Source organism: Calonectris borealis, chromosome 7 (assembly GCF_964195595.1).
Source record: "Calonectris borealis chromosome 7, bCalBor7.hap1.2, whole genome shotgun sequence".
Taxonomy (NCBI): domain Eukaryota; kingdom Metazoa; phylum Chordata; class Aves; order Procellariiformes; family Procellariidae; genus Calonectris; species Calonectris borealis.
In genome coordinates this window covers 38,992,570-39,016,593 of record NC_134318.1, presented here as the reverse complement: position 1 = coordinate 39,016,593, position 24,024 = coordinate 38,992,570, and the positions used below count along the sequence as shown (strand labels likewise).

At 36.7% G+C, this 24,024-nt stretch overlaps 1 protein-coding gene across 17 annotated transcripts in view; it reads left to right on the top strand.

Annotated features, from left to right (window-relative positions):
- ATE1 (arginyltransferase 1) overlaps window positions 1–24,024 on the top strand; it is an 86,194-nt gene that overhangs the window by 23,329 nt on the left and 38,841 nt on the right. For 10 of the 17 annotated variants that reach the window (XM_075155203.1, XM_075155210.1, XM_075155200.1 and 7 more), the window contains 4 exons: window positions 1,423–1,455; window positions 8,521–8,702; window positions 9,632–9,712; window positions 13,370–13,469. In XM_075155203.1, the coding sequence (XP_075011304.1) occupies window positions 1,423–1,455; window positions 8,521–8,702; window positions 9,632–9,712; window positions 13,370–13,469 (396 nt within the window). Of the gene's footprint in view, window positions 1–1,422; window positions 1,456–6,883; window positions 7,021–8,520; window positions 8,703–9,631; window positions 9,713–13,369; window positions 13,470–24,024 lie in introns of those variants that run through there. The other 7 variants (XM_075155207.1, XM_075155220.1, XM_075155205.1 and 4 more) reach the window with 2 other exon arrangements.

Here is a 24,024-nt window from a genome sequence, read left to right as displayed (position 1 = left end):
TCTGTTTTTTTTTTCTCTTGTTCTCTCTCCTTATCCACCAAATCAATAAAAATTCTAGAATCGCAGTCATTCGTTTTTCCAAACTCTGAGTAATTTAGAATGGTGGTGACTAGGTCTGAAATGGTTAATTATAGAAAATGCACAATCCCCTGTCTTCACCAGCACCTTATAGAAATACAGTGTTCTTCTATAAAGTCTGTGTCCAAAGGTTTACCATTCATCCATAGATCAGCTACTGCTATGTGTTTGAGGGTGAAAAGTCTGAAGTATGACTTCTGCAAAGTCTTGATTCTTTTAGCATCAACAGATGCCCTTCTTGGAGAGACAGTCTTAGGGAAGGTTAAGGTTGGGTTTGCTTTGAGCTACAATGAGAGTGATTCAGTAAATGTTTGCAGATTGAGAGATATATATATCTCTACCAGAGCCTGTGTTTTTATTTCTAAAATCTGCTTTATAGCACCCTCTGAAGAAAAGAGAAAGTTTTAATTACTTAGGCTGTATATGGAACTCCGTCGTAAGTCAGCAACTTACAATATTGGCACTTTTTATTGTTGCCTGCCTTCTTCTCCTCCCCTTCCCTGGGAAAAATGGGATGACTGGCAAGATATCACCCCATTTTTCGTATTCCTCTTTGAATAGAATAATCTTCTTTAATTAATCTCAGAAATTCATAGAATTATTGAAAACAAAATCTTGACAACAATGAGGTTTTTGTAGGGGTCGATATATATTCTTTTTATCAAACTTTTAATTAAAAGTTCCTGTTTACTATTACTTTGCAGTTTGCGAACTGCTGACTTAAATCATCCAGCTGTTACAAGAGGAGGAATTAAACTGTGTAACACATACTAGCTTTTTAACAAAGGAGTGTTTTAGGGTTAAATACATACCAGAACTTTGTAACATGTTTAATGTGGAATCCACCAATAAGGAAGTATTTGTATCAAGTAAGTAAATGATGGTAAATAAATAACTATTATATTTTATTACTCTTAGGATCTTGAACAAGCTCCAGATCATTAAAGCCTTGCCTTTTTGATTGATTATCTGCAGCACATCATTTTGTATTGAGTAAAGAATTGAGTTTTGAAAATGCTTGCACTTTCAGGAAGTTGATTTTTGTTTTTTTTTCTTCTTCTTCCTCTTCTTTAGACTTAAAACAGGCTTGCTTATGATTTTGAATGTAAATAGACTTAATCAATTCATATTAAGAGATATGAGGGCCCTAACCCCCTTGCTTTAGTGGTGGGGCAGGTGCCAATGGAATGGTGTTTTTCAAATATATGGTTTTGAAAGAGTGTATTTGTCTGACTGTTAATGTATCCTGAAGTATTGCTAATATTTTTCTTGTGTTTGTTTCTGCTTTGCATATTTGGACTGTCTTCTTGGGCACGTATTTCTGATGAATCTACCTCAATGCAGTTCACACGATTCCTCTGTGATTCTCCTCTGGAGGTATGTATTCATTCTAGGTTTTCAAGTTTTGAAATGAATGTATTCTTTCTTCTTCACTCTCTGTAGATAGCAAACCATTATAGTATAGGTGGTATGGATGGGTGTCACAATATTTGTATCATCACCGACTGGTAAGGAAGATAGCACTGTGTTTTCAAAGGAGTCTGAGGACTCCTTTGCTGGATAATAAGCTACCACTGAATTTCATATCACTGCGTTAAGAAACAGTAGCACAGAAAGTGCCGTGTCTTTTCTGTTCTTGATTTATTTCTATGAAAGAAAAAAATGTGTTACCAAATAACTTACTGAACTGGTATTTGACTACAATCTGAGTTAAAAGTTTAGGAGAGATGCTGTTGCTTCATTTCAAGTAAGCAAACTGCTGTGGATTTCTTGCACTGTCTTTCTTGTTAGTCTTAAAGAGTTAAATACCACGTGACTGTAATGAAATTGTCAGGTTATAGTAATTACGCTAGTAATTTGATATGTCGCAGTTTGAATGAATCCATGTGTGGAGAGTTTGTTGCTTTTCTCTGCTGAGTCCACTGGCCTTTACATTCCTGAAGCTGAAGAGTAATAGAGCTCATTAGACTTTATAGGAAAAGGGCTTTTATCACCTCGTCAACTCGGGCAGCAGACTGCCATTATATTCTTAATTTTGTATGGCTACGTAGATGTTGATGCACACTTCCCTGCTAGGTTTATACCAGTATTGTTTCTTACAGACACTTTTTATTGACATTTCGAAGCTTGAATTAAATTTTGTGTGGCACCACTACAGATGTCTTCAATTAGATGAAGTTAAATAAAAGGGGTTGTATATCAGAGGCCAAGAGATTCTTGAAATTCTTTATTCTGAAACAGTTGCCACAAGCAAATCTAGTAGTATGTAGTCTGTTTACTCTTTTGAACAAAAATAATTTAAAATCAAATTTAAACCTTACGTGATTTCAATTTGTAATTTTTTGAATTTTTAATATTATTATTAGCTGCAAATAGTATGAACACCCAAACTCTTCCTGTCTTTTTTATTTCCCCATTTTATTATTCTGTTTAGTTTCAGTTTTGACTATGGGCTCTGGCACAAAAAATGAATAGTTTAAAAACCTATAGTCTATAGTGGCAGAAAACTAGGCAATTTTCTGGATTGTGTAAACAGGATAATGTAGAGAGAACTGTTTGGGTTTTTTAATTCATCCTTTTGTCTTAGAAGCTACATTTAAACATTTGCCCTTTTACTACTTCACATGTGCAAATAACACCTTGTTTGGAGAGGTACGATTATAATGGTTCAGTACAGGAGAGCTGCATGGAGGAGTCTTAACCAAAAACCAGTGTGGCCTGGTACCGTGTTGCTGCCAAAGTGAGAGCGTTTACGGAAGAAGGGCACAGGGAAGATCTGAACTGCTCAGGGTGGATTCCTAGGTTTTGGTGCTTGGTGAGTTAGGAGGATGTTCTGGGCCAGGGGTTGTATTGGCATCCTTAATAGTCATCTCTGCGTTTGTCCTTCTCGAGTTGTTCCATGTCGTCTTGATACAACAGCTGGAACGAGCCTCAATACTCAGATGCGCCATGGCATTACGCAGTCGAATGATGATTTTTTGTTTGGTTGGTTTTTTTGTTTTGTTTTCAAATCCTTCTCTAATTGCTCTTTAGTCTTTTTCCATTTTGACTGATGCTAAGCATTAAATCAATGATTTCATAAAACTGCTCTCAAAAGCATCTTTTTGAGTGAATTGCTAATTTATACCCATTGTTTTAGATGTGTGTGTTTAGCAATATTTTCTTCCCCATGCATTTATGTGCCATGCATTTATGAACATTTGATATTTCCTCTGCCTTTTTAATCACTCGGGATCTTTCTGTAGTTGTTTACACTCAGTTCTTGCTTAACTTGCATAACTTAACTTCATCCTGAATACTTTCAAATTATCAACTCAGTTTGCTGCAACATTGTTCAGGCGTCAGTGATTCACATACCAGTATAGAGAATAGACCCAGCACGATGGAAAGTGAGCTGCTTTCTGTTATGTAAATGATCATTTGTTCTCACTTTGTTTGTTTTTATCCGTATTGAGATGCTTTTGAATCCTAAAGAACTGAAAGGTGTTTGTGAATCTAGATCTTTGCTCTTCAAAAAGCACATCAGCTTCTGCTCCACTCTATTTTGTTTATTGATATGAGTTAATTTTTAGGACATGTAATAACAAATGATATGGTTACAGGTCTGTAATTCCCAGGATCACCTTCTGTAGAATGTCATATTTTTAGTCACATTTGATGCACTGCTCAGGACTACATCAAAACTCATTTCATTTAGAGATCTTGGCAAATTGCTTTTTTTTCTTATAGTGGTGTAGACATGATGTCTACATGGTGATACTCAAAGTCTCTTCCTATTGAAGTCCCTTGTACCTTCACAGCTTCACTAATCTTTTTAGCATTTTAAGCTTCTTATCCCTGTCCTGATGAAATAGTTGACAGTATAGCTCAAATACTATACTTTTCCAATAAGGTACAGAAGTTAGCTCTGTAGACATTGTCTTACTTTTTGATGCAGTGAGTTGATTTACTTTGTTTTGATACAGAATCACAGAATTGTTCTGGTTGGAAAAGACCTCTTGAGATCACCTAGTCCAACTCCCCTGCTCGAGCAGGGTTGGCTAGAGCAGGTTGTTCAGGACCATGGGTTTTGAATATCTCCAAGGATGGAGATTCCACAGGCTCTCTGGCCAGCCTGTGCCACTGTTTGACCACCTTCCAGTTAAAACCTGTTTCCTTCTGTTCAGATTGAATTTCATGTGTTTTAATTTGCATACATTGCAAATACTGTGTTCAGTTTTGGGCCCCTCACTACAAGAAGGACATTGAGTTGCTGGAGCGTGTCCAGAGAAGGACAACGACGCTGGTGAAGGGTCTGGAGCACAAGTCTTATGAGGAGCGGCTGAGGGAACTGGGGTGGTTTAGCCTGGAGAAGAGGAGGCTGAGGGGAGACCTCATCGCGCTCTACAACTACCCGAAAGGAGGTTGTAGCGAGGTGGGGGTTGGTCTCTTCCCCCAAGTAACAAGCGATAGGACGAGAGGAAATGGCCTCAAGTTGCGCCAAGGGAGGTTTAGATTGGACATTAGGAGAAATTTCTTTACTGAAAGAGGGGTCAGGCCTTGGAACAGGCTGCCCAGGGAAGTGGTGGAGTCACCATCCCTGGAGGTATTTAAAAGACGTGTAGATGAGGTGCTTAGGGACATGGTTTAGTGGGCATGGTGGTGTTGGGTTGACGGTTGGACTCGATGATCTTAGAGGTCTTTTCCAACTTTAATGATTCTATGGTTCTATGATTGTCCTGTCAGTGGTAACTACTGAGAAGAATCTGGCTCCCTTATCTTCATTCCCTCCCACTGGGTATTTGTAGAGAGTCATAAAACCTCCCCCCGCGTCATCTCTTCTCGAGGCTGAAGAGTCCCAATTTTCTCAAGCTCTCCTTATACCTCAGATGCTCGAGTCCCTTAACCATCTTTATGGCCCTTGTGGACTTGCCCCAGTAAGTCCGTATTTTTCTTGTACTGGGGAGCCCAGCACTGGGCCCAGCACTGCTGATGCACCCTCACCAGTGCTGAGCAGAGGAAAGCTCACCTCCCTCGACCCTGCCTGGCACAGCCCAGGATGCTGTTGGCCTTTTTCGCTGCGAGGGTGCGTTGCTGGCTTTTTTTAATGAAAACATGCAGCGCTACCTCTCTGCTGACACAGCCTATATTTGTAGGCTGCTTTCACAGCATCTCCACTAATCCCTAATGAAAGGAGGACGTAGTAGTGAAAAGGAAATATGTTGCTAACCAAGAGATAGAAATCTACCATATGGTAGGTTGTGTGTGTTTGTGCCTTTGGGAAAGGAACTGCTGGAATTAATCACTTCACTTCTTCAGCAAATAATTTCCACTGAATTGTACAAGTCAAGGGTTTCCTGGCTTTTTTTTTTCTTTGTGTAAGGGATAGCATGGCTTTCATATCTTCCTCCTCCCTCCATCCACAGCAAGGGGTAATATGGAAAAGTTCAAAATAGGAGATTTCGTTAAACCTTCCAGAGAAAAAGTAATCATGCAGTTAGTACGGTCAGGACCCATTTTTGGTAGGTGAGTAAGCAGTGCCTCCTGCAGTTGCACCCTGGCATGCGGGTTAACAAGTGCAATATCCTTAATAATAATGATAATAAAGCAGTAAAACATCTCTTAAAAGTAAAGAGAAAGACCAATGTGCTTTGAAGAAAATTGGGTGCTCTCACCATCATTGAAGTTCAATTATAAGCAGTTATTAAATTGAGGTGTACTAATTGGGGCAATATGTAATACCAGTTGCTATTAAATATTTAAATTTTAATAATGCATTATAAAATATGAGCAATCAAATGTGTTCACGGAATCATTAGCTAGCAGAATATGAAGACAGGTAGAATTAACATGTGATGGAATATATTGTATTTTTCTCTGCGTTATAGTCTAGACATTGTAGAAAAAATTATTTGTTTTAATTTTTGTCCTGGATTTAGTTCTTCTTTTTTTGATTGTTTCAATATCATCAGATTATAATAATTCATTTTATTGAAGTTTGAGTATAAATTGTTAATTTTAAATAAGTTGGTCCCTCTGGATTGATTCCAGGGCTAATGTGTATTATTTCGGGTAGATAAGGTAAGCTCTCTCTGGTGGGACTTGCTCACCTGATATCACTGATATATTTTACATCACCTTTGACAAACACGGTCCCAGGTGGACATGGGAATAGTGTGAAATGGGATAACCTGCTTCAGGAAAATATTTAATATTCTAGACCTGCTTCACGTCAAATTGCCTGGATGGTACATGAGAAATTAGGTTAAAGGAGCCAAGTATTCACTGAGAAATTGGAGAAAATATAATACCTACAAGCATTACAAAGGATTACATTGTATGAAAACTTTTCAAGGAGGAAGAAAATGCTGCTCTTTTTAAAAATGTTATTTACTTAACGTAATGGAAATCCCTGAACATTTTGCCTGAAATCAGTGCTGTGCTTATTGTGTTTGTTGTAGAACATAGCCTCTTTTATGCTCATGACATTTCATTGTAATTGCATTAGTGAAATAACTGTTGTTTATACTTCACTAGAAATTCTTAACTGATGCTAATGCTTCAGTTTGCAGAGGTCTGGTGGATGAATGAACCCATGCGATGCCATTTGGAGGTTTGGGGTCACACACAGACACAGCATTCGTTTAACTTCAGAAGACTTAGCTTTGAGTGAAAATCGTTTCCGTGTCGGCTTAGACTATCTTTTTTAACATTCATTAAATCCTTTATGATGAGTGTTTGAGAAAGAATGAAAATCTGTTTTAACTGAAACATATTTAAGCAAGTCTGTGTAATATTACCAATCACATTTCACCTTGGCTTGCAGGAGATGTTTCATTTTTTCTGTCACTGGCTGCACCCTGGTAGCTGAGAGGAGAACTTAACCGGTGCTGAGACATCCTTTGAGAAAATCTCTTACTTGACTGTGTCCCAGCTTAAAAGTTTTACTACGGACCATGTGATTTCATTTGGCTCTACTGAAAAGTTGAGGATATTGTATGAAACCGTAACTGTTGAATAAGTAGGCTTTACCTCAATGAGAAGAAACGCTAGTATCCGAGTCTGATATTTCTGTATACTGCAGATTGAGCTCTCAAATGTTTGATTGTTTCACTTTTACAGTATCTGTAGCTCCATATCTAGCTTTATGCTGTATAACCATATAAAAATGCAAACATTTTATTATATGGCCTTTATTTTGGGACTTATTGGTTAGGTACGTCAGTTGAAATGATTTTTGTTCACGTGATTGATTTCTTCTGACACATGTGGTACCAATTAGAATAACTTCTACTGCCCATCATCTCTTCATTCTGCGCTACTGTATCAAAATACTTGATTAAACCCACCTTCTGTTGTTGTAATGCAAAACAGTTGGTAATAGTAGGCAATATTGTCAGATTTATTGAGTGAGAAGCAGCTTTCTGAAGATCTGGCAATGCAGTGAAAAACATGACTAGATGGCTAATTAAGTTGAGCACAGTGGAATTCAGGATTAAAGTAAACTTGACGTGGGAGAAAATGGCATGCCAAAGTTGGTTGTGTAATACAGTTTAAATTAGGAGATCATTTTCTTCTTAATGTGAAGCACCAGTTTCTGGCTCTGGGTGCTTTACCCTGTCCGGAGGCATGTTTCACTGCACATCCAAAACCGTAGTGAGTTCCTTAATGTTTTTGCAGAAGATACGCTGATGTGGGCTGACAAAGAAGCAGCTCCACAGTTTCTGTTGCAACAGAGAGTTTCAGGTTCTTAGATAAAAGTTGTTTCGTTGGTCATAAAGAGTAAACCTCATAAAGAGTAAACCTCACATAAAGAGTAAGGTGTTCAGTTCTTTCTTTAATAAATGCTCTTCTCCAGCAACTTTAATGGCCACTCTGAGAAACTGAATTTCTGTGGCCCAAGTGCTTCCACTACTTGGGGGCATGGAGGAGAGAAACGTTAGGGTCATTGCCGTGACACACAGTGTTGGAGGAACTATGCAGCCGAGCCAGCTTTGGGAAGCGCCAGCACAGCGTAATGTAATGTCTGCATTTCACCTTTCTGCCTTTGGGCTTCGTCTCCTGTTGAAGAGTAAGTAGGTCAAATTAAAGGCCAAACTATGAAAAGAAAAAAAAATCTGCAGAATTTGTTTGCATGTAATAATGCATTAATAACTTGATAATCACATTGTTTTATCATTTCAGTACTGTAAGTGCTAGATGGCGGGGGCTGTTTGCAGATTCGTGTTTGGCATGGGGATATGTAGAGGTTGCTGATCATGAGTACAATGGAGGTCAGAAATGATACAGTGAACTAACATTGTTTTCCCTACTTCTCAAATTCCTTTTTTCCTTTTTCTAAACATGGATAGCAGGAGTAATCTCTCAGAGAATTTGCTTTTGTCTTAAAAATTCTTTCTAAAATTGTTTTTATGCTGAAGTCTACCTGTCTGACAATTACATCCCTCTTTTGTTTTTGCTTAGGCAGAGAATGCACCAAATGGGCCAGAATGTGGCTATGGTTCTTTCCACCAGCAGTATTGGCTGGATGGGAAGATAATTGCTGTCGGTGTAATTGATATCCTGCCCTACTGCGTGTCCTCCGTCTATCTGTACTATGATCCAGACTATTCTTTCTTATCTTTGGGAGTCTACTCTGCATTACGGTAAGAGGACATTTTTGTTATCTGGTTAGACGTAATAGTAAGAATTGATACTTGTTCCTAAACTTGAGCTTTTATTTCCAGTCTAAATATATACTGGTAACACTATCTCTAGCAAAGTATTTGTGGTGTTTTTTTTTCATTCTCTACGGTTGGTTGCATTCCAAATAAATTTTTAATTGTCATGCTTGAATAGGGATGTATCTTTCTAGTTAAAATACTTTTAAAGATTAAAAAAACACTCAGAAACAAAATACCTAGTTTTTATTGCCCCTGAAAATAATTTAGTATTGCTTGGTTTCAGCAGGAAAAGCCCCTTTTTTGTTTGAATAGAAATAATTTTTCCTTTGACCTTTTTCCTAGCCCAGTCACCAAATGAAATTAATCACTTTTATAGTTTTATGCACACTGAGATCATAAATAATACAGTACCTAAAAACCGTTGTCTTCTGAATTAGTAGTCTCCTGCTGTACTAGCCCTAAGTATATTTTTCAGGTATGTTAATCTCATTATCTTTGTCTTTAGAAAGTCTGATGGAGAGTAATTCTATGAATTTTAAAGCCTTAAATTAACTATCAACCTAGTCTTGCAAAACAGTAGGAATAGTGAGTAATGCTTTTCACTGTGAATAAGACTTGTATGCTGAATTGCAAGTTGCTGTTTTTCTTCCATAACCAATTTTATGATTATTATAAGGAAAAAAACCCTAAATGAGTGGAAACATTTGTGCATCTCAATTTTTTCTTAGCTTTTTTGCTTCTCTGTTTACATGAAGTAAGCTGGTCACAGACATGTGGTGTTCCCAGGGAGGTTCTCATGAAGCAACTGGGTTTGAACCTCATGCCAGACATGTCTATTTTCAAGTTTCCCTAGGTCTGAGAAATTGTAGCAAAAGTCTTGACCTATTGAGATTTGCACTACACTTTTTCAGGTACGAAAGAAGCGCTAGAACTGTGAGATCCAGCTTTCTTCTTTCTCCAAGGCATCCTGATGAGAGGCATCTTCTCTATAGGTGGAGTTTCTTAGCTATTGTTTAGTGTTACCCACCAGGGTGGGTAAATACGACATGACTTTTGAAATATGTAAAGCACAAACACTACTTTTAGGAAACCTCTTCTTATCACAGTTACTTCATATATTTTTGCGATAACTAATTAACCATGTGCAATTTAATCTCTCGGAAGTCTAATCACTCATAATTTGTTTAGATTTTGATTAGGATCTTTTGATTTCCTAAGAATCTCTTTTTTTTTTTTTTTTTAAATTCTCCTTTTGGGTGTATTCTTTGCAGTGGTGAATTTTGTCATTTCTTAATGATCTTTACGTGAGTTGTTCAAATGCATATGTCAAAGGGTTTTTCCCACAAAGTTCACTGTTAAGTTGCTGACATCAGTCTAATGGTTTACTGCTGCTGCAGTGAGGTGCTGCAATCACTCCTCTCTATCTCTGCTATATGCTGGGCTTCTAGCAACCATATATTTAGCCAGTTTAATTTACTGAGCAGAAGGCTGTTTGGTTTAGCAACCTGGTTAGTGAGCTGAGTTGGCTCAATGACGAACCTGTTAACACCGGAGCTGGTGCAAGAGTTGTGACGGAACCACAACGTGCAGCTGAGAATGGCTAGGGAGTGAAGGAGCAGGACCTCCTCCCACTCTCTGGTGAGCTCTTAGATCAGTTAAGTGCAATTTCTCCAAGCGTGTCGCCTTTAATAAGAGCTGATAACATTGCCTTCCTGTTGGCTCTCCCCACCTTGTTCTAGAATGGTTCTTTATGAAGGAGAAACTGTAGAGTCATGGAAGAGTTTAGGTCAGAAGGGACCTCTGGATGTCATCTGGCCCAGTTCCAGCGCAAATCAGGGCTAACTTCAAAGTCGTTATGAGCATTAATGTAGCTGTTGCTGTAGCATCTCCAGTGGTCTATGTCTAAAAGAGTCTGAACTGTCATTTTTCTGAGGCATTCAGTGGCGCTGGCAATTTTATAAAATTAATTAGAATTAAGAAATGTAGAAAAAATGTTGGAACTCCTGTGTTTTAGAATGGATCTTTTTTCTGTCTATTAGTGGTCTAGATTTTTAGAAGTATTTTATTACATATGCTAGATACTTGAAATTAGACTGATTGGTTTGGTTTTTTTTTTCAATGCAAGGTGAGCATATAACATAAAATATTAAGTCCTCGTAAGAGTTGTTTTTTAGTATTTGTACATATCACATTACTTTATGTAATAATAGACTGACATAATCCATGCTTATGAATTCTTGAAATGATTTTAAATTTTCTACGTAATAAATTTAAAACTTTGTCAGTGCAACATGCGTGCGTGGCTCAACTAGTGAAAAAGCAGCTTATAAATTCTGCAGCATTTAAGGCAATAAAAATGAGATCCCAACAGCCTTAGAGGGACCCAACCTTGTTCTTCTTTCAAAAAGGGAAAAAAAAATGGAGAGTTAGGGAGGATTTAGGAAGTTGCAAAGGAATCTGATACCTTCAAAGCTGTTGCCAATTTTACTCTGAGGAGGTTAAACTGCATTGCAGTGCCGTCACTTCCACTTCATGCTACTTTGAGAATTTTTGCTGCTGAGTCGAAGAAAGGATGGGATTTGAAGATCATTTGAAATATGTAGGCATGTAAATAAAGAATGAGGGGAGAAGCAGCTACTTGTGAAATACCAGTCTTACCAAAGGAAAAAAAATCATCAAGAAATACAAGAGTAATTCTTATTCTTATTTGCAGGAGAAGGTTAATCCTTCCCCCTACTACCTAAAATCATGAATAGTAGACAAGCGTAGTATTCATAATCTCTATTTTGTAAGAGGACAAGTACTTGAACTTCTTTTGGAATTGGGTTATTAGCACTGAAATACTAAGTCTGAATTTTGTATTGATGAAACGAATATATGTCTTTCTCACTAGTTGGCTGCTCTTGCCAAGCGCTAACAGCCATTATAACTCTTTAGATATGTACCATAACTGTAAGCTTTACAAAAAGGTGATTGCAAGTCTGTAGTCCCTTTTCCGTAGGGATTTATGCGGAATGAATGCAGGTAGATGTGAGTTCTCTTGCATTGGATCACAGCATACACTCCTGGATAGAGGAAAGAGGAGGATGCTTTAGCATCCCCCCAGTAAAACTTTGCCTGGAGTAGGGTTGACCGAATAGATAAATGAAAGATAGAGCAAGAACTTGAGTTAAGGGTCCTTAGCTGGGATGTATCACTGGAGACTGTAGTACATGTGAAGACACCGGCAGTAGTTCTAAGCAAGCTAGCTTTGGTATCACGTGCACTAATTGGCTTGCACGAAACTTTCTTGCCCATGGTAAGACTGCTGCTGCAGCCCAGTTGTTACCTCATTATATTATCATCTATTTACTTCACTTTCTGTTCACTTTGAGTCTTTTTGCTTCATTAAATCTAACAGTGTAGTCCAATTGGAAAGAGTGTTTAAGAGATTTTGAAATGCAAAGATAATGGTTTTTTCCCTGTAGTGTTCCAGCTTTTTGAATTGCAGAAAGGTATTTGTTTAATTAGGTCCAGGATAATCTGCATGAAACAGTAAGATTGTTTAACTTTATGCCATGTCTTAAAGATTATATATATGAGGTGATGTTTGTAGATTTTTGGGAGTACTCTCACTTCTGGAATCTGTTGTATTTACCTGGTTTTCCAGATATAGAGTAACTTATTTCTAGACCTTCTCCTCTTGGAGTGGATGTATCTTGATACAGAGTTATTGTGGACTCATGATGGTCTCAGCAAACTACATGCAACTGAAATATTAGCTTTTCTGTGTATTTAAACATCTTCATTACTAACTTAATATTGTGATAAAAAAAACCCCAGTATTTGTACACGCTTCCTATATGCACGTGCTCATATCCTCTTATCCCTTTGACATTGAAAGTAAGAACCAACATCCATATTTTGTCATATTTGGTAAAAATGTGAACCGCAAAGTTACAAATGCTGTAAAAATGAGCATTATATTGGAAACACTGTCAGAATCTTTGTAATAATACTATTTTCCTTGGGCCAGTAAAATAAAAAGCAAAGTTGTTTTGGAATCCATTGACACATCTCTTTCAGAATAAATGAGAAAATCATACAAATAAACATGGAATAGGTGAAAAATACCTTCTGTTGCATAAAGATGGATGTTTTTACATGTAAATTGCTAGAATGCAAATAAGAGAACAAATAAGAGGCTTATCCTTGAATCTTGTTTTTTAAAAATACTCTGATGTTTTCCTGAGCAATGTTAGCCAGTCCGTGTAAAATAGCTCGGCCAGATTTCTGTAGTATTCCAATGTACATGAATATTAACAAGAAAACTGTTAAATAGAGGTTCTTAGTCACTTTTATTTGAATTTCAAATTAGTCAATTGGCAGGAGAAAAAACACAAAAATGAAAGTGTTTTTAAGCCTGACATGGTGTTTTGCATTTTGGTGATTTGTTTGTTTGGTTTTTTAAGCATTAATTTTCAGTTTATTATCTTTGGGTTTTTTTAAGCATTAGTTTTGAGTTTATTATGTTCAATTTTTATTTGATAAAAGTCTAGTCCTTTAAATAGGTCAAGAGCCAGGTAGCTGTAAAATATTTCAATATGAAGAGGTAAAATGAATGTAAGAATTGTATTCAAAAGTAATTAGTCTCTTCTTTCCTTTCACAGGGAAATTGCTTTTACTAGGCAACTTCATGAAAAAGCTCCTGATCTCTGTTTTTATTATATGGGTTTCTACATTCATTCATGCCCCAAAATGAGATACAAGGTAAAGTGTGTTTTTACTTATTTCCTCAGTGTACTATTATTCAAAGCATTTGACAGTGTTTGTAGTAATATAATATTTTGTAATTGTCATTTTGGATTTTAATGTAGACTTTATATGGTTAAATTTGAACATTGGTTACTATTTAACTTGACTTAGGATTTTTTTTTTTTTAATTTAGCTGCATGTGGTATTTATTACAAGTTGGCTTAAAAGCAGTTCACATGGAGAGGTTTTCAAGGCTGTCAGATAATAGTTTGTCATTTGCTTACCTGGCTATCTCATGTTTACAGTATATCTTCCAATAGTCTAAAATTCTCCCATTTTTAGGTTTGCGTATCTGTGGAACTGTTGCTTAGTGACTATAGGCAGTGATAACATGCCTTTGTGGTCTTGGCTGTACTTGGGTTTTTCCTCTTTGTTTTTTGTTAGAGATAGGGGACGTGGTCTATTGATAAAGCCAGTGAGAAGCTAGGTGAGCAGCAGTTTTGAGCTAGGTTAGCAGATTTTTGAGGAAAGTGTCAGGAGAATCCACAGGACGTTTAGAACAACCAATCTGTCACCAAACCTCCTTTGTAACCCCTGTTATCTTCAACTTTGTTTAGACCTGAGTACCTAAGGGTGTCTCTCTCCTGTGTTTTTTAGATCTCGTGAATGTGGTATCTCTTCTTTGTAAATGTATCATTGCTTTTTGAATATTATGATACAATTTCAGAGCACTGAACATTGATAGAAATTTGCTGAATATTTACATGTAACCAAATGTATCTGTTAATAATGTGGAAAGATACAAAACTTATGAAATCTAGAGTAAGAGGTACAGTCTTTTCTTTGTTTTTTTCCTCAAAGTGTGCTAAAAATCTGCAGTGTTTTCAGCTAGTTTTCAAATAACCAAAAAATTGTGAGGCTCATGGAAGTGATGGTTGTGAAGGAAAAACCATTTCAGCTCTATTGTGGCTACACTACACGTGGCCATGATGATTCAGTCTTCTGAAAATAACAAATCCCTCCCTCTCCTTTTGGTAAAAGATGTTTGTCCTTTTTTTCTTTTTTTTTTCCTTCCCCCCTCTCCTCCCTTTGCCAACTTGAGTTTATCATCTACATCTGCTGGCCAAACAAAGAGAATATTAAGTTTGAGGGAAGCAAATGGGTGAGTTGGAAAACACTGCTTCTGTCATCTAAATCATCTTAAAGGCTATCGTATCACCAGCTTGAACCACAGGTTCTGATTACTTGCTCTACTCTTTGGAAATACTTAAAAGCTTGGGATGATTTGTTCATGTTGAAACACTGCAATTTAACATCCCTTGTCTATTCTACAACCTATGTAGTTCAAGACTTGTAAAAGGAATGCATTTAGCTTACTAAGGCACTTAAGAAAAGAAACAAATCTGACTGTAATGGCAAAAAGCATCCCAGTTCTGAAAGATATCATTGCCAGGAAACTTTGGGTTCAGCCGCTTGTAGTAGGTTTTAATAAAAACATGAACTTTGTATACATGGATTAAGCAAAGCTCATCCGTAAGTCAATGTATTAAAGTAGCCAGCAAACTATTAAAATATGAAGATTAAATGCTGTAAAACTGGGAGCTAACCTCAGTAGCCACTATACATTTGTATTATTTATTATAATGTGGTATCTCTTCTGTTGGGCCTGTGCTGTTATTTGAAAATAATGGCATCAAGAATATAAGATTCTCACGATGCTTCTAGCTTTTCATTCTCAAATAATGGAAATTGAATAAATTATAGTAGGAGTATTATAATTTTTTTTAAATTTTTTTTTTATCAAAAGCGCCTTTTCTTCCCTTGTTTAGACTTAATGACTATCTGATATGACTGTGATTTGGTAGAATATACATTTTAGTCTTCCAGAAACTATACATGTCGATGTGCTTAGGTAATTAAGTGTGTCCCAGTATGAGAATTACTGGGGCAGGGGGTGGGGAGAAGAAGAAAGCCTATACATATATATTTATAACAAACACAATAGCAGGTAAGTAATGCTCTGTGTTGGGAGAGTAATAATTTAATAAATGAATTGCAAAGGTTTTTATTTTATTTTATATTTCTTTTCCTCTGTATAGTTGTTTTAGAAGTGGCCAAATGTAATTGAAAATCAGGTTGACATTAATTCTGTAGTTCTACTTTATCCTCACTGAAATAGTACATTGGAAACAAATTTTAAAACTAAGCTATGAAATGCGTCTGGATAATGCTACTACTCTTGTGAAGTGATTGGTAGTGGTAAAGTAGGGTGGGTAAGTACTGACTTTGCGGATTAAGTAATTTCATTAATGCCTGGTTGACTTAGAGGCATTACATATCGAAGACTTTGCTTTATTCCAGTTTAATAGAGATGTTAGAGGCTCCATTCCCTTTATGATATTAGTGCGGAAGAATGACAGGCTGTAGATAACTTGTTAAACTGATGTCAGGTAAGCGAATGAAATGAAGGAAAGAAAAGGAAGGAGCTGAAGAGCTAACCACTGGTTTTTATCCTCTGCTTGTAATTTTCTTTGCAAATTATTTGTCCTAGGATGTTTAGAAATGGAGGCTAGGCACAGCATCACTTCTTTATATAAGCAGTGTCTTATGAAGAACACATGCATGCTATACTTATTTATGGTAAAGGATTTTGGAAATCTTTGAAAATTTTCCCTCTTCTAGTCACAGGCTGTGAGCAGTGGATATGCCTAAGCTGACATTTGTATTTAATTTTTGACGGAAACGTGGTACTGCTGGTTTGTACTGTACAGCTGTCTGTCTTCCTGCTGATTGAAGAGGGATAGCTGATGAATTGGGATGTGTAAGTAACTTTATGATGTCGATTTAAGGAGTTTGACAGTGTTCCACTTTTCATGGAGTAAAACTCAGTCTTCTGAACAAGACGTGGTTGGAGTAATTGGGGATCTGTGCAATGAACTGTTGTACTCGTATTACAATCCAAGCCTGATGCATTAATATTGTGCGCATGAGGACATAGCTGGACGTTTTGGTTTTAAATACACATGACTCCTAGATTGGAGGTATAGATCTCCAACAGCAAGCATTAAAGCCTTGTTCTGCGTGGTACTTTCTCGGAATGCAAATTGTAGACATCTCTTTTGGATTCTAACCTTTTTGTGGATATAAAGTAATAGTCAAACATCAGTTTTTAAAGCATTGGTAATAGTTGATTATATATACCAGTGACTGAGCCATATACAGTAACAGCTCCTCCCTTCTGCATCAGATCATCTTGGTTATGTTGTGTGCTCTAAGGAGGTCCAAGGCATTGACAGACTGTTTTGTTGAAGTATTTATTTTTTAATAAGGCTGCTAGTATGCTTGTTCTGCTTTTTATGCAGTTGTTCTTAAAATGATACTTTTATCTTTTTCCAAGAAAGTTTCTTTGAGCAGTCACCTTCTGATATGGCCAGAATATCCCACCAGTTGCTCACAGCGCAGCTGCACCGGAATGTTTTTAGCCACCGCTGAGCAGGTCAGGAGCTGAACTGGCAGAGAATACGTTATTGGACCTTTTCATCTAAACTATTCTGTTTCCACGAATGGTACAATTTTGGACATAAGCAGTGTGTAGTCCAGTTGAAGATCGGAGGCCTGAGTGTCCTCGAAGAGGATACCCAAGTCAGGATTTCTGTGGCTCAGTAACAGAGTTGAAGAATTCTGGATTATCAGGCAGGAAGTTTAATATTTAATGAGTATCATCCACCCAATGGATCAGACATAATTACAGAAATTTTTAAAAATAAAGCTTCCTTTAGACTCTCTATTTCCTTCCCTTTCCTTTTGTTCCCAACAGCTTGCATTTGATTGCAATGTGATTTTTAAAACAGTGGAGTACTGGTGAAATTACTTAAGATAGGGGAAGGGAATATATTGCAATATTAGGCTATTTTTTAGTTCCCAGCTTCTCTTAGATTTGTTCCCATGTATAGGTTAATATTTATGGACTGGTAAAATAAAATCTACATTAAATTGAGACAAAAGGATTTCTGTAGTCCTACTAACTATATTAATATGGAAAAATGCTATGAAAAACCTTAAGCAGTGGCTTTGTTCCATTTTTTCCGGGTAGGTTAGGGTAATACAAGATTAAAATGGTTCTCTGAAGAAATTCACGACCTTGTGGTAAAACTTTTCAGGCTCCGTTAGATGTGGTAGTTCTTATGTTGGAAAATAGTCTCGTGGAAAATTTTCCAGGACTCATAAGATGCAAAGTCTTTTTCCTAATGCATTTTGGAGTCTGTGATAAAATTTTAAGTATGAGAAAGTATTTTACTTTAGAATGATGTTGGTCTCAGGCTTGCTTCTTGTGTTTAAGTACTGTATCTGTACTTGTTAAAGACATTTTTTTACAAACATAGTTATAGAATTACAGAAATAAAAGAACCACCTTTAGCAAACAGCTGTATCGGAGAGATGCTTGAAAGGATCTTGGATTTTTTTTTTCCTGTACTGATACTTTGCCTGTTTTATCCTGCATCTTTCCAAGTAAAAAATTTTACTCCATGATTCTATGTTTCTAAATTCACATTTTCCAGTCACTACTGAATTCCTTGCGATCCTTTCTGTTCTTTCCATTACAGTTCTTTGATACTGATTTTGAGTCTTGTAGTGGGTGACACTAAATAGATTTTGGGCTTGTGCTTCTGGTGTAAATAATAAATGTCCTTGCTGCCCTGCATTTGCCATTTAGACCTCTGCTCACCTTAAACCAAGTTCTCCTCTAAGTTTTCGCATTGGGAAGTGGTTGTTGGTGAAGTTTTCTATGTGAGTTTCCTTACTTCTGGGTTTTCTGAGGCTTTTTCAATGTCAGTATTTGCACGCGAATACTGCAATTGGAGCACGTGTCCTTACTTGTTTTGGTCAATGATCTGCTTTCCCTGAAGTCGCTCTGCTAAGCCTGTAAATAACCATCAGCGTACTTTGAAGTGGGTAACAGATTTAATGTCTTCTTGCTGTGTTATCTCTGTGTACCATTTTAAGACCGTTCTATGATGTGAAGAGGTGTTTTGACTGAAATCTTTATCCAGACTTGTATGCAGGCCAAGGTAAATGGAATTATTTCAAACAGTCTCCTTCAGTATCAAGGCATGGCCAGACTTCAGATAGATGGAATACTAGAAAGGGTTCTGAAATGTCAGAAAAGAAACAAAAGGCTGATTCATCTGTGATTAATCATTCTTAAACTAAATACCTCGGACTGACTGTGGTCGTAAGCGGTGCCCCTGGAATTTTATGGCACTCGAGAGCCAATTTCTTTGGCTGCTTTCAGGAATTTCAGCATCACTCCTCCTGCAGCAGTGAAATGCATCCAGTGGTAGCCTGGACTTCCACGTCCATGGGATCTACAAAGGTCTGGCTCATCCTCGCCTGTCCTGACTCTTTCGCCGTTTCTGACCATGGAGTTTAGTTAACCTTTTCAATAAGCTTGGATTTGCTAAATAAGCTGAAATGTGCGAGGGAAAGGGACTTAATGTGATGTGACTTAATGTGATCCTCTATGGTTTTTGGGGTATAAGCACACGCTGTTACGGTTCTGCCACTGAGCAGCAGACAGCTTTGCAAAATGTGTCACTAGTTCCACACAAAAAGAGCTGGCATTTTTATACCTCCGTGCTTGGTCTTTTTATTCAGCATGTATTGAAGTTGCTACCAGCTGTCAGCCTGCTTTTCTCACTGGTATTACTATTTACCTTGATAATGGGAAAAGATGATAAGCTGAGAGTGGTTTGGAGGACTGGAGTTGCTCTGCTCAAGTCTGTTAGCACTTGTACTAGTGGCTTTTCCAGGATTAATTTCATCAGTTTATAGGAATAAATATGCATTCAAATTAGGGCAAAACAATTTTTTTTGTATAAACAGGTCATAAATAGTCAACTAAATATTCTGAAAAGTCAGTACTTATTATAGAGTGCCAAGTTGTTGCTTGCAGTACCATTTGTTAATAAAGAACTGAAATATCTGGCTTGAAAAACCATTATCTCCTCTAAGAAAGCAATAAAAGTTTTGGCAACACAGTGGTTTTGATTTTTTGGCAAGACTGTTAAAAACAAACAACAAAATAATAAACAAAGGCAGAAACATACAATAGTAATAAAGCCCTGAAAATGATGAGTTGCAGAAGTGGGGGGAAAATCCCTATTTATCTGTATGTCTTGTTAACATTACTTTTAACTGCCTCGCTTCTTCCTTCCTTCCATTTCTTCACCGGCCTTCCCCGCTGGCCAGGATACTCCCCTACATTAGCAGCTAAGATTGAACATTCATTTCTTCAGAGCTGTGAACTTACCCCACGTGTTCCTTCTAATGGTTTGGGTTAGCGACTGAGGGAGAAAGACTACTCTGAATTGTGTCGGAGTTTTGGCATGAAAACCCAAAGGGATTTTGAGAAGTCTTTTAAAGTGGCTGGCCGAGACTTCCAAAAGTAGTTTGGATGATTGACTCGGTGTACACATGTTGAATGCTTCTGAAAATCAAGTTGCTTTAATATTCCTTCAAGTTGTAACGAGTGCAAAAAGTCTTTCTCTCTCTACATATATTTTATCAAATGTCTTTTGACTAGAAGGTTGGCTGTCTTGGATCGGATAAGTCATATGCTATATTCAGGGTTGCGGTGTCCCTTACAGCTTGCTGCTCCCCTTTTTTCTTTTTTTTTTTTTTTTCTTTTTTTTTTCTTTTTTTTCCCTTTTTCTTTTTCCTCTCTTCATTTTTTCCTCTCTCTCCCCTCCTCTCTTTTCTTTTTTCCTTTCTTCCATAAAAGCTTTTTCCTTTCACTTTTCCTCATGTGAAAAATTATCAGTTCTTTAGTTCTTGTTGTAGTGCTAGTAATAAATATTTTAAAGTATTTCTTATTTCGAACAGCATCTTACAAAGTGTTTGAGGCCACACTCGAGGTTGCTTTTCTTTTTTCTTTACAACATTTCTAGTCAGGTTGCAAAAACTACGCTGTAATGAGCATCAAAAAGCAGGAATAAGGAGATGCTCTGCTCTGGATAGCAACAGCCATGACTGAATGCTGACAGTGGATTTCCATTGAAAATATTATTATTAAAAGCAGAATATCAGTTTCTATGTTGTTTTCATAGCAGGTAAAGATAGTGAATGCAATCCCTTCTTTATTTTTTTCCTAAGCTGCTGTTTTACACTGTGTGTAATTGGTAAATTATTATAGTTTTTCCTTGGTGCAAGTGTTGAAGCTGTGCTGAATTTCACACAGCATTTGCAGGGTTAAAACCAGTTGGAATCCCATTTTTCTACTAGAAACAAACACAGATCCCAGCCGTGTCTTTTTTTCTTAACTTTATTTTTCCTTTTAAAATATTTGCAATCAGGACTTATTTTTTTGTCAGTTAGAACTCCCTTGGGAAAAATGCGAACATGTCCATGGGGCTTTATTTTTCTAATTTTGGAAATGTGGATTTCTTTTCAGTTGTTTACTTGAAGTTTAAGATGATTGAAGTGTAGCAGAACTGAAGTGGAAATAATATGTGTATTTATGCCTGTTTGTATTATTTGTAGACTTCTATTAGGGCAGAAAGAAATGTCTGTTGTATAGGTCTCAGCTGACCTCTGAAGTGAACAAGTCTCTTTCTCATTACTGTACTACCCCTTGAGAAAATAAACATGTGTCCAGAAGCAGAAATTTTGGGGTGTATGTTTTACAAGCTTCGAAGGAATTGTATCTGAAAGTCATTTTTAGAGTGAAGTTGTATTTGTGAGACATGGCCTTTCTACAGTTTCAGCTGTATACCTGTAACTTTTTATGTGATGGGTCTTTGATTACAAATTTCCTCAAATTGAGTAAACTTTTTTTCTGGTGCTTTACTTCTCTGTACTGGAGAAATAAATGTTATTAAATAGGAGTAGGTCCTCTTAAAACTATCCATTTGTTATTTTCTGTATGAGGCTTGGATCAGGTTATGTCATTTTCATGCAGTCTTTAAAAAAACAAACACATCCCTCCACCCAAAACCACCCAAACAAAAAACCCCAAAAGAACCGGTTCCCATATAAGTTATTTCAGAGAAATGTTCAAAGTAATACACTCTGTTTTTTAAGTAATTCCAGATATGAGGTGATTTAAATATCAGACTTGAATGTTAATGTTTTAATGATTTTGATGATGATAATATTGATGCTATTAGTGATTTCAGTATCTATTAGTAAAGATTCTTTGTTCTGCATAAAACAGGAGTAGTTTGTGCATAAGGAGATATATATTCAGGATTCACAGTTCAGGTGTTCTGAAGAAGAAACATAGAAATGTGATAGAGATGGTATTAACTACCTACATATGCATATCAGCGGGGATAAGTTATACACCTTTTATTTGTTACAGCAATTTTATTAATTTGGGACAACTTCCCTATAGTTGTGATTTTATTAATCTGTGTGAGGCTTAAGTAAACTAACCTCACTTTCATAAAAGCACAAGAATAAGAGGTATGGTTTGTTAAATTGTTGGCCAATTCTGTACCGGTGGATGTTTTCAGAGTTATTAGAGCTAACTTGCCTGTCTCTGTCAAAAAGAACTGCTAAAAAGATTTATTCAGGATCATGTTAATAAACCTGAGGCAAACCATCTGCTGAATGATAATAGCTGGTAGAAATTTATCATGTCTAATTCATGACTCTGCATAGTCATAAATTCACTGCTTATTGCTGACTTGTACTAAATCTTATTTGAAGGCTTATTTGAGGCCTCCATAGCAACCATTAGCAATTAAAGTGAGAACTGTAAACTGTGAAATATATAGACAAAAGAGGTGTGGGTTTTGTTTGGTTGGGGTTTATTTTGGAGGGGGAATAATACACTTCACAATTCACGTGTCTTTAATTTTTCTCCATCTGAGGAATGAGGTCACAACTCACGTTTCAGAATGTTCCAATTACAGTTCTATAAATCCATTAGTCCTTGCTAGTAAGTGTAAGAATGCATGGAATTGAGTGTATTTTTAAAGTTTCTAACAAGCGAATGAATATAGTGCTGCTTTGTCAGCTTCACTTCATTTTTTTTGTTGATTTAGTAATTTTTGGATAGTCCTCAAACACTGGTTAACATTCTTTTCTTCTGAATTTTGTCTGTCTACCTGTCTCTTTGTGGGTATTCCCAAAAGTGAGTGAATTTGAATATGCAGAAATGGACATCTTACAATGCCATGATGCAAAAGGTTAAAATATATGTATGAAGATAATGCTCTTCACTTTTCCTATCATAGTCTCTGTGTGAAGTTGTTTGTAGCCATGCCAGTTTTCAAGTGTTGGGCAAAATATCAAAGTTCTTGTGTCCTGGAGAAAAATCAGCCCTTTAAATCTGTCACTGAAGTGTAAGTCATTGAAACCCTGGTTAGTTTTATCTGTGCACCACATTTATTGAATCTGGCAACGCTTGGAGTACTGGATCTCTCATTTAACTTCAAATCCGATTGCTCTTATTGTATTCTTTCTTATTTTTGCTATTTTGCTGATTATATTATCTCTAATTAGGCAATATTGTCAAGTGGAATTTATTTGGTCTGAAAGCCAGGAACTCCTGCTTTTCCTGGCTCTGTGTATTTCACCTTGTGGTCTTTACAGTAGGAGCTGGCTGACAAGTCAGTTAATCTACACAAGAGATGTTTTTTCTCCAATTTTCCAGGAAAGATTTAATGGTAGATACTTTAATGAGGTCTGGTTTTACTAAGACCTCATTAATTTTACAGAGGTATCACAGTACACTTCTCTGAAGTGTTACATTTAATCTAGATGACAATTCATTATTTTGAATGATTATTTTTTTTTGTCTGAGTTTGTTTAGCTGGTGACTGTACTGAGTCTCCAAGTAAAAGTATATTAATGAGGTTCTATTATTTATCCTCAATCCTGATATTAAACACAATGCTGCTAACAGTCTAGTTTGCAAAAAGTTCAACGTCAGCGTTTGGGAACAAGAGTCCCAGACTCCTACAGAGGGGAATGATTTGGAGCCAGGAGGGAATAGTGCAATCATAGAAAAGTAGACTTGCCAAGGGCCACGGGGAATTATGTAGTCCATCCCCTTACTCCAAGCCAGGGTCAACTATATTGTGTTAACTTTTAAGACCCTTTGGACATACATATGCCAAAAGTCTCCTTCAATAAACTTATACATGTCTCTGTGCATTGGTGGTTATATCCCTATATATTCTTGTGCTTTATTAGTCTTCTCATTGAATTTTTTTCTTCATGTCTGACCTGAACTTTTCTTCCTAAAGAATATTACATTTTGTCCTACCTACCATGCATACAAAAACCCATGTTATTTCTTTTTCTTTTTTTTTCAACACCCTTCTTTCTAAACCTGATGGCTACAGTCATGTCTGCATTTCTGTCCTAGAGAATGATGTCTAAAATTAGGCCTTCTGTCTAAGGCCCTCAAATGCTGACGTTGGCTTCTACCATTTGTTTATATAACATGAATCATTGCCTTCATTGTACTAAAGAAGATAGTAGACTCTGGAGGCAAGGAGAGAGGGTGGAAAGGAGAAAAAATGGGAATTGTGCGAGTACAAAGTTCTCAGGATGGGCTAAA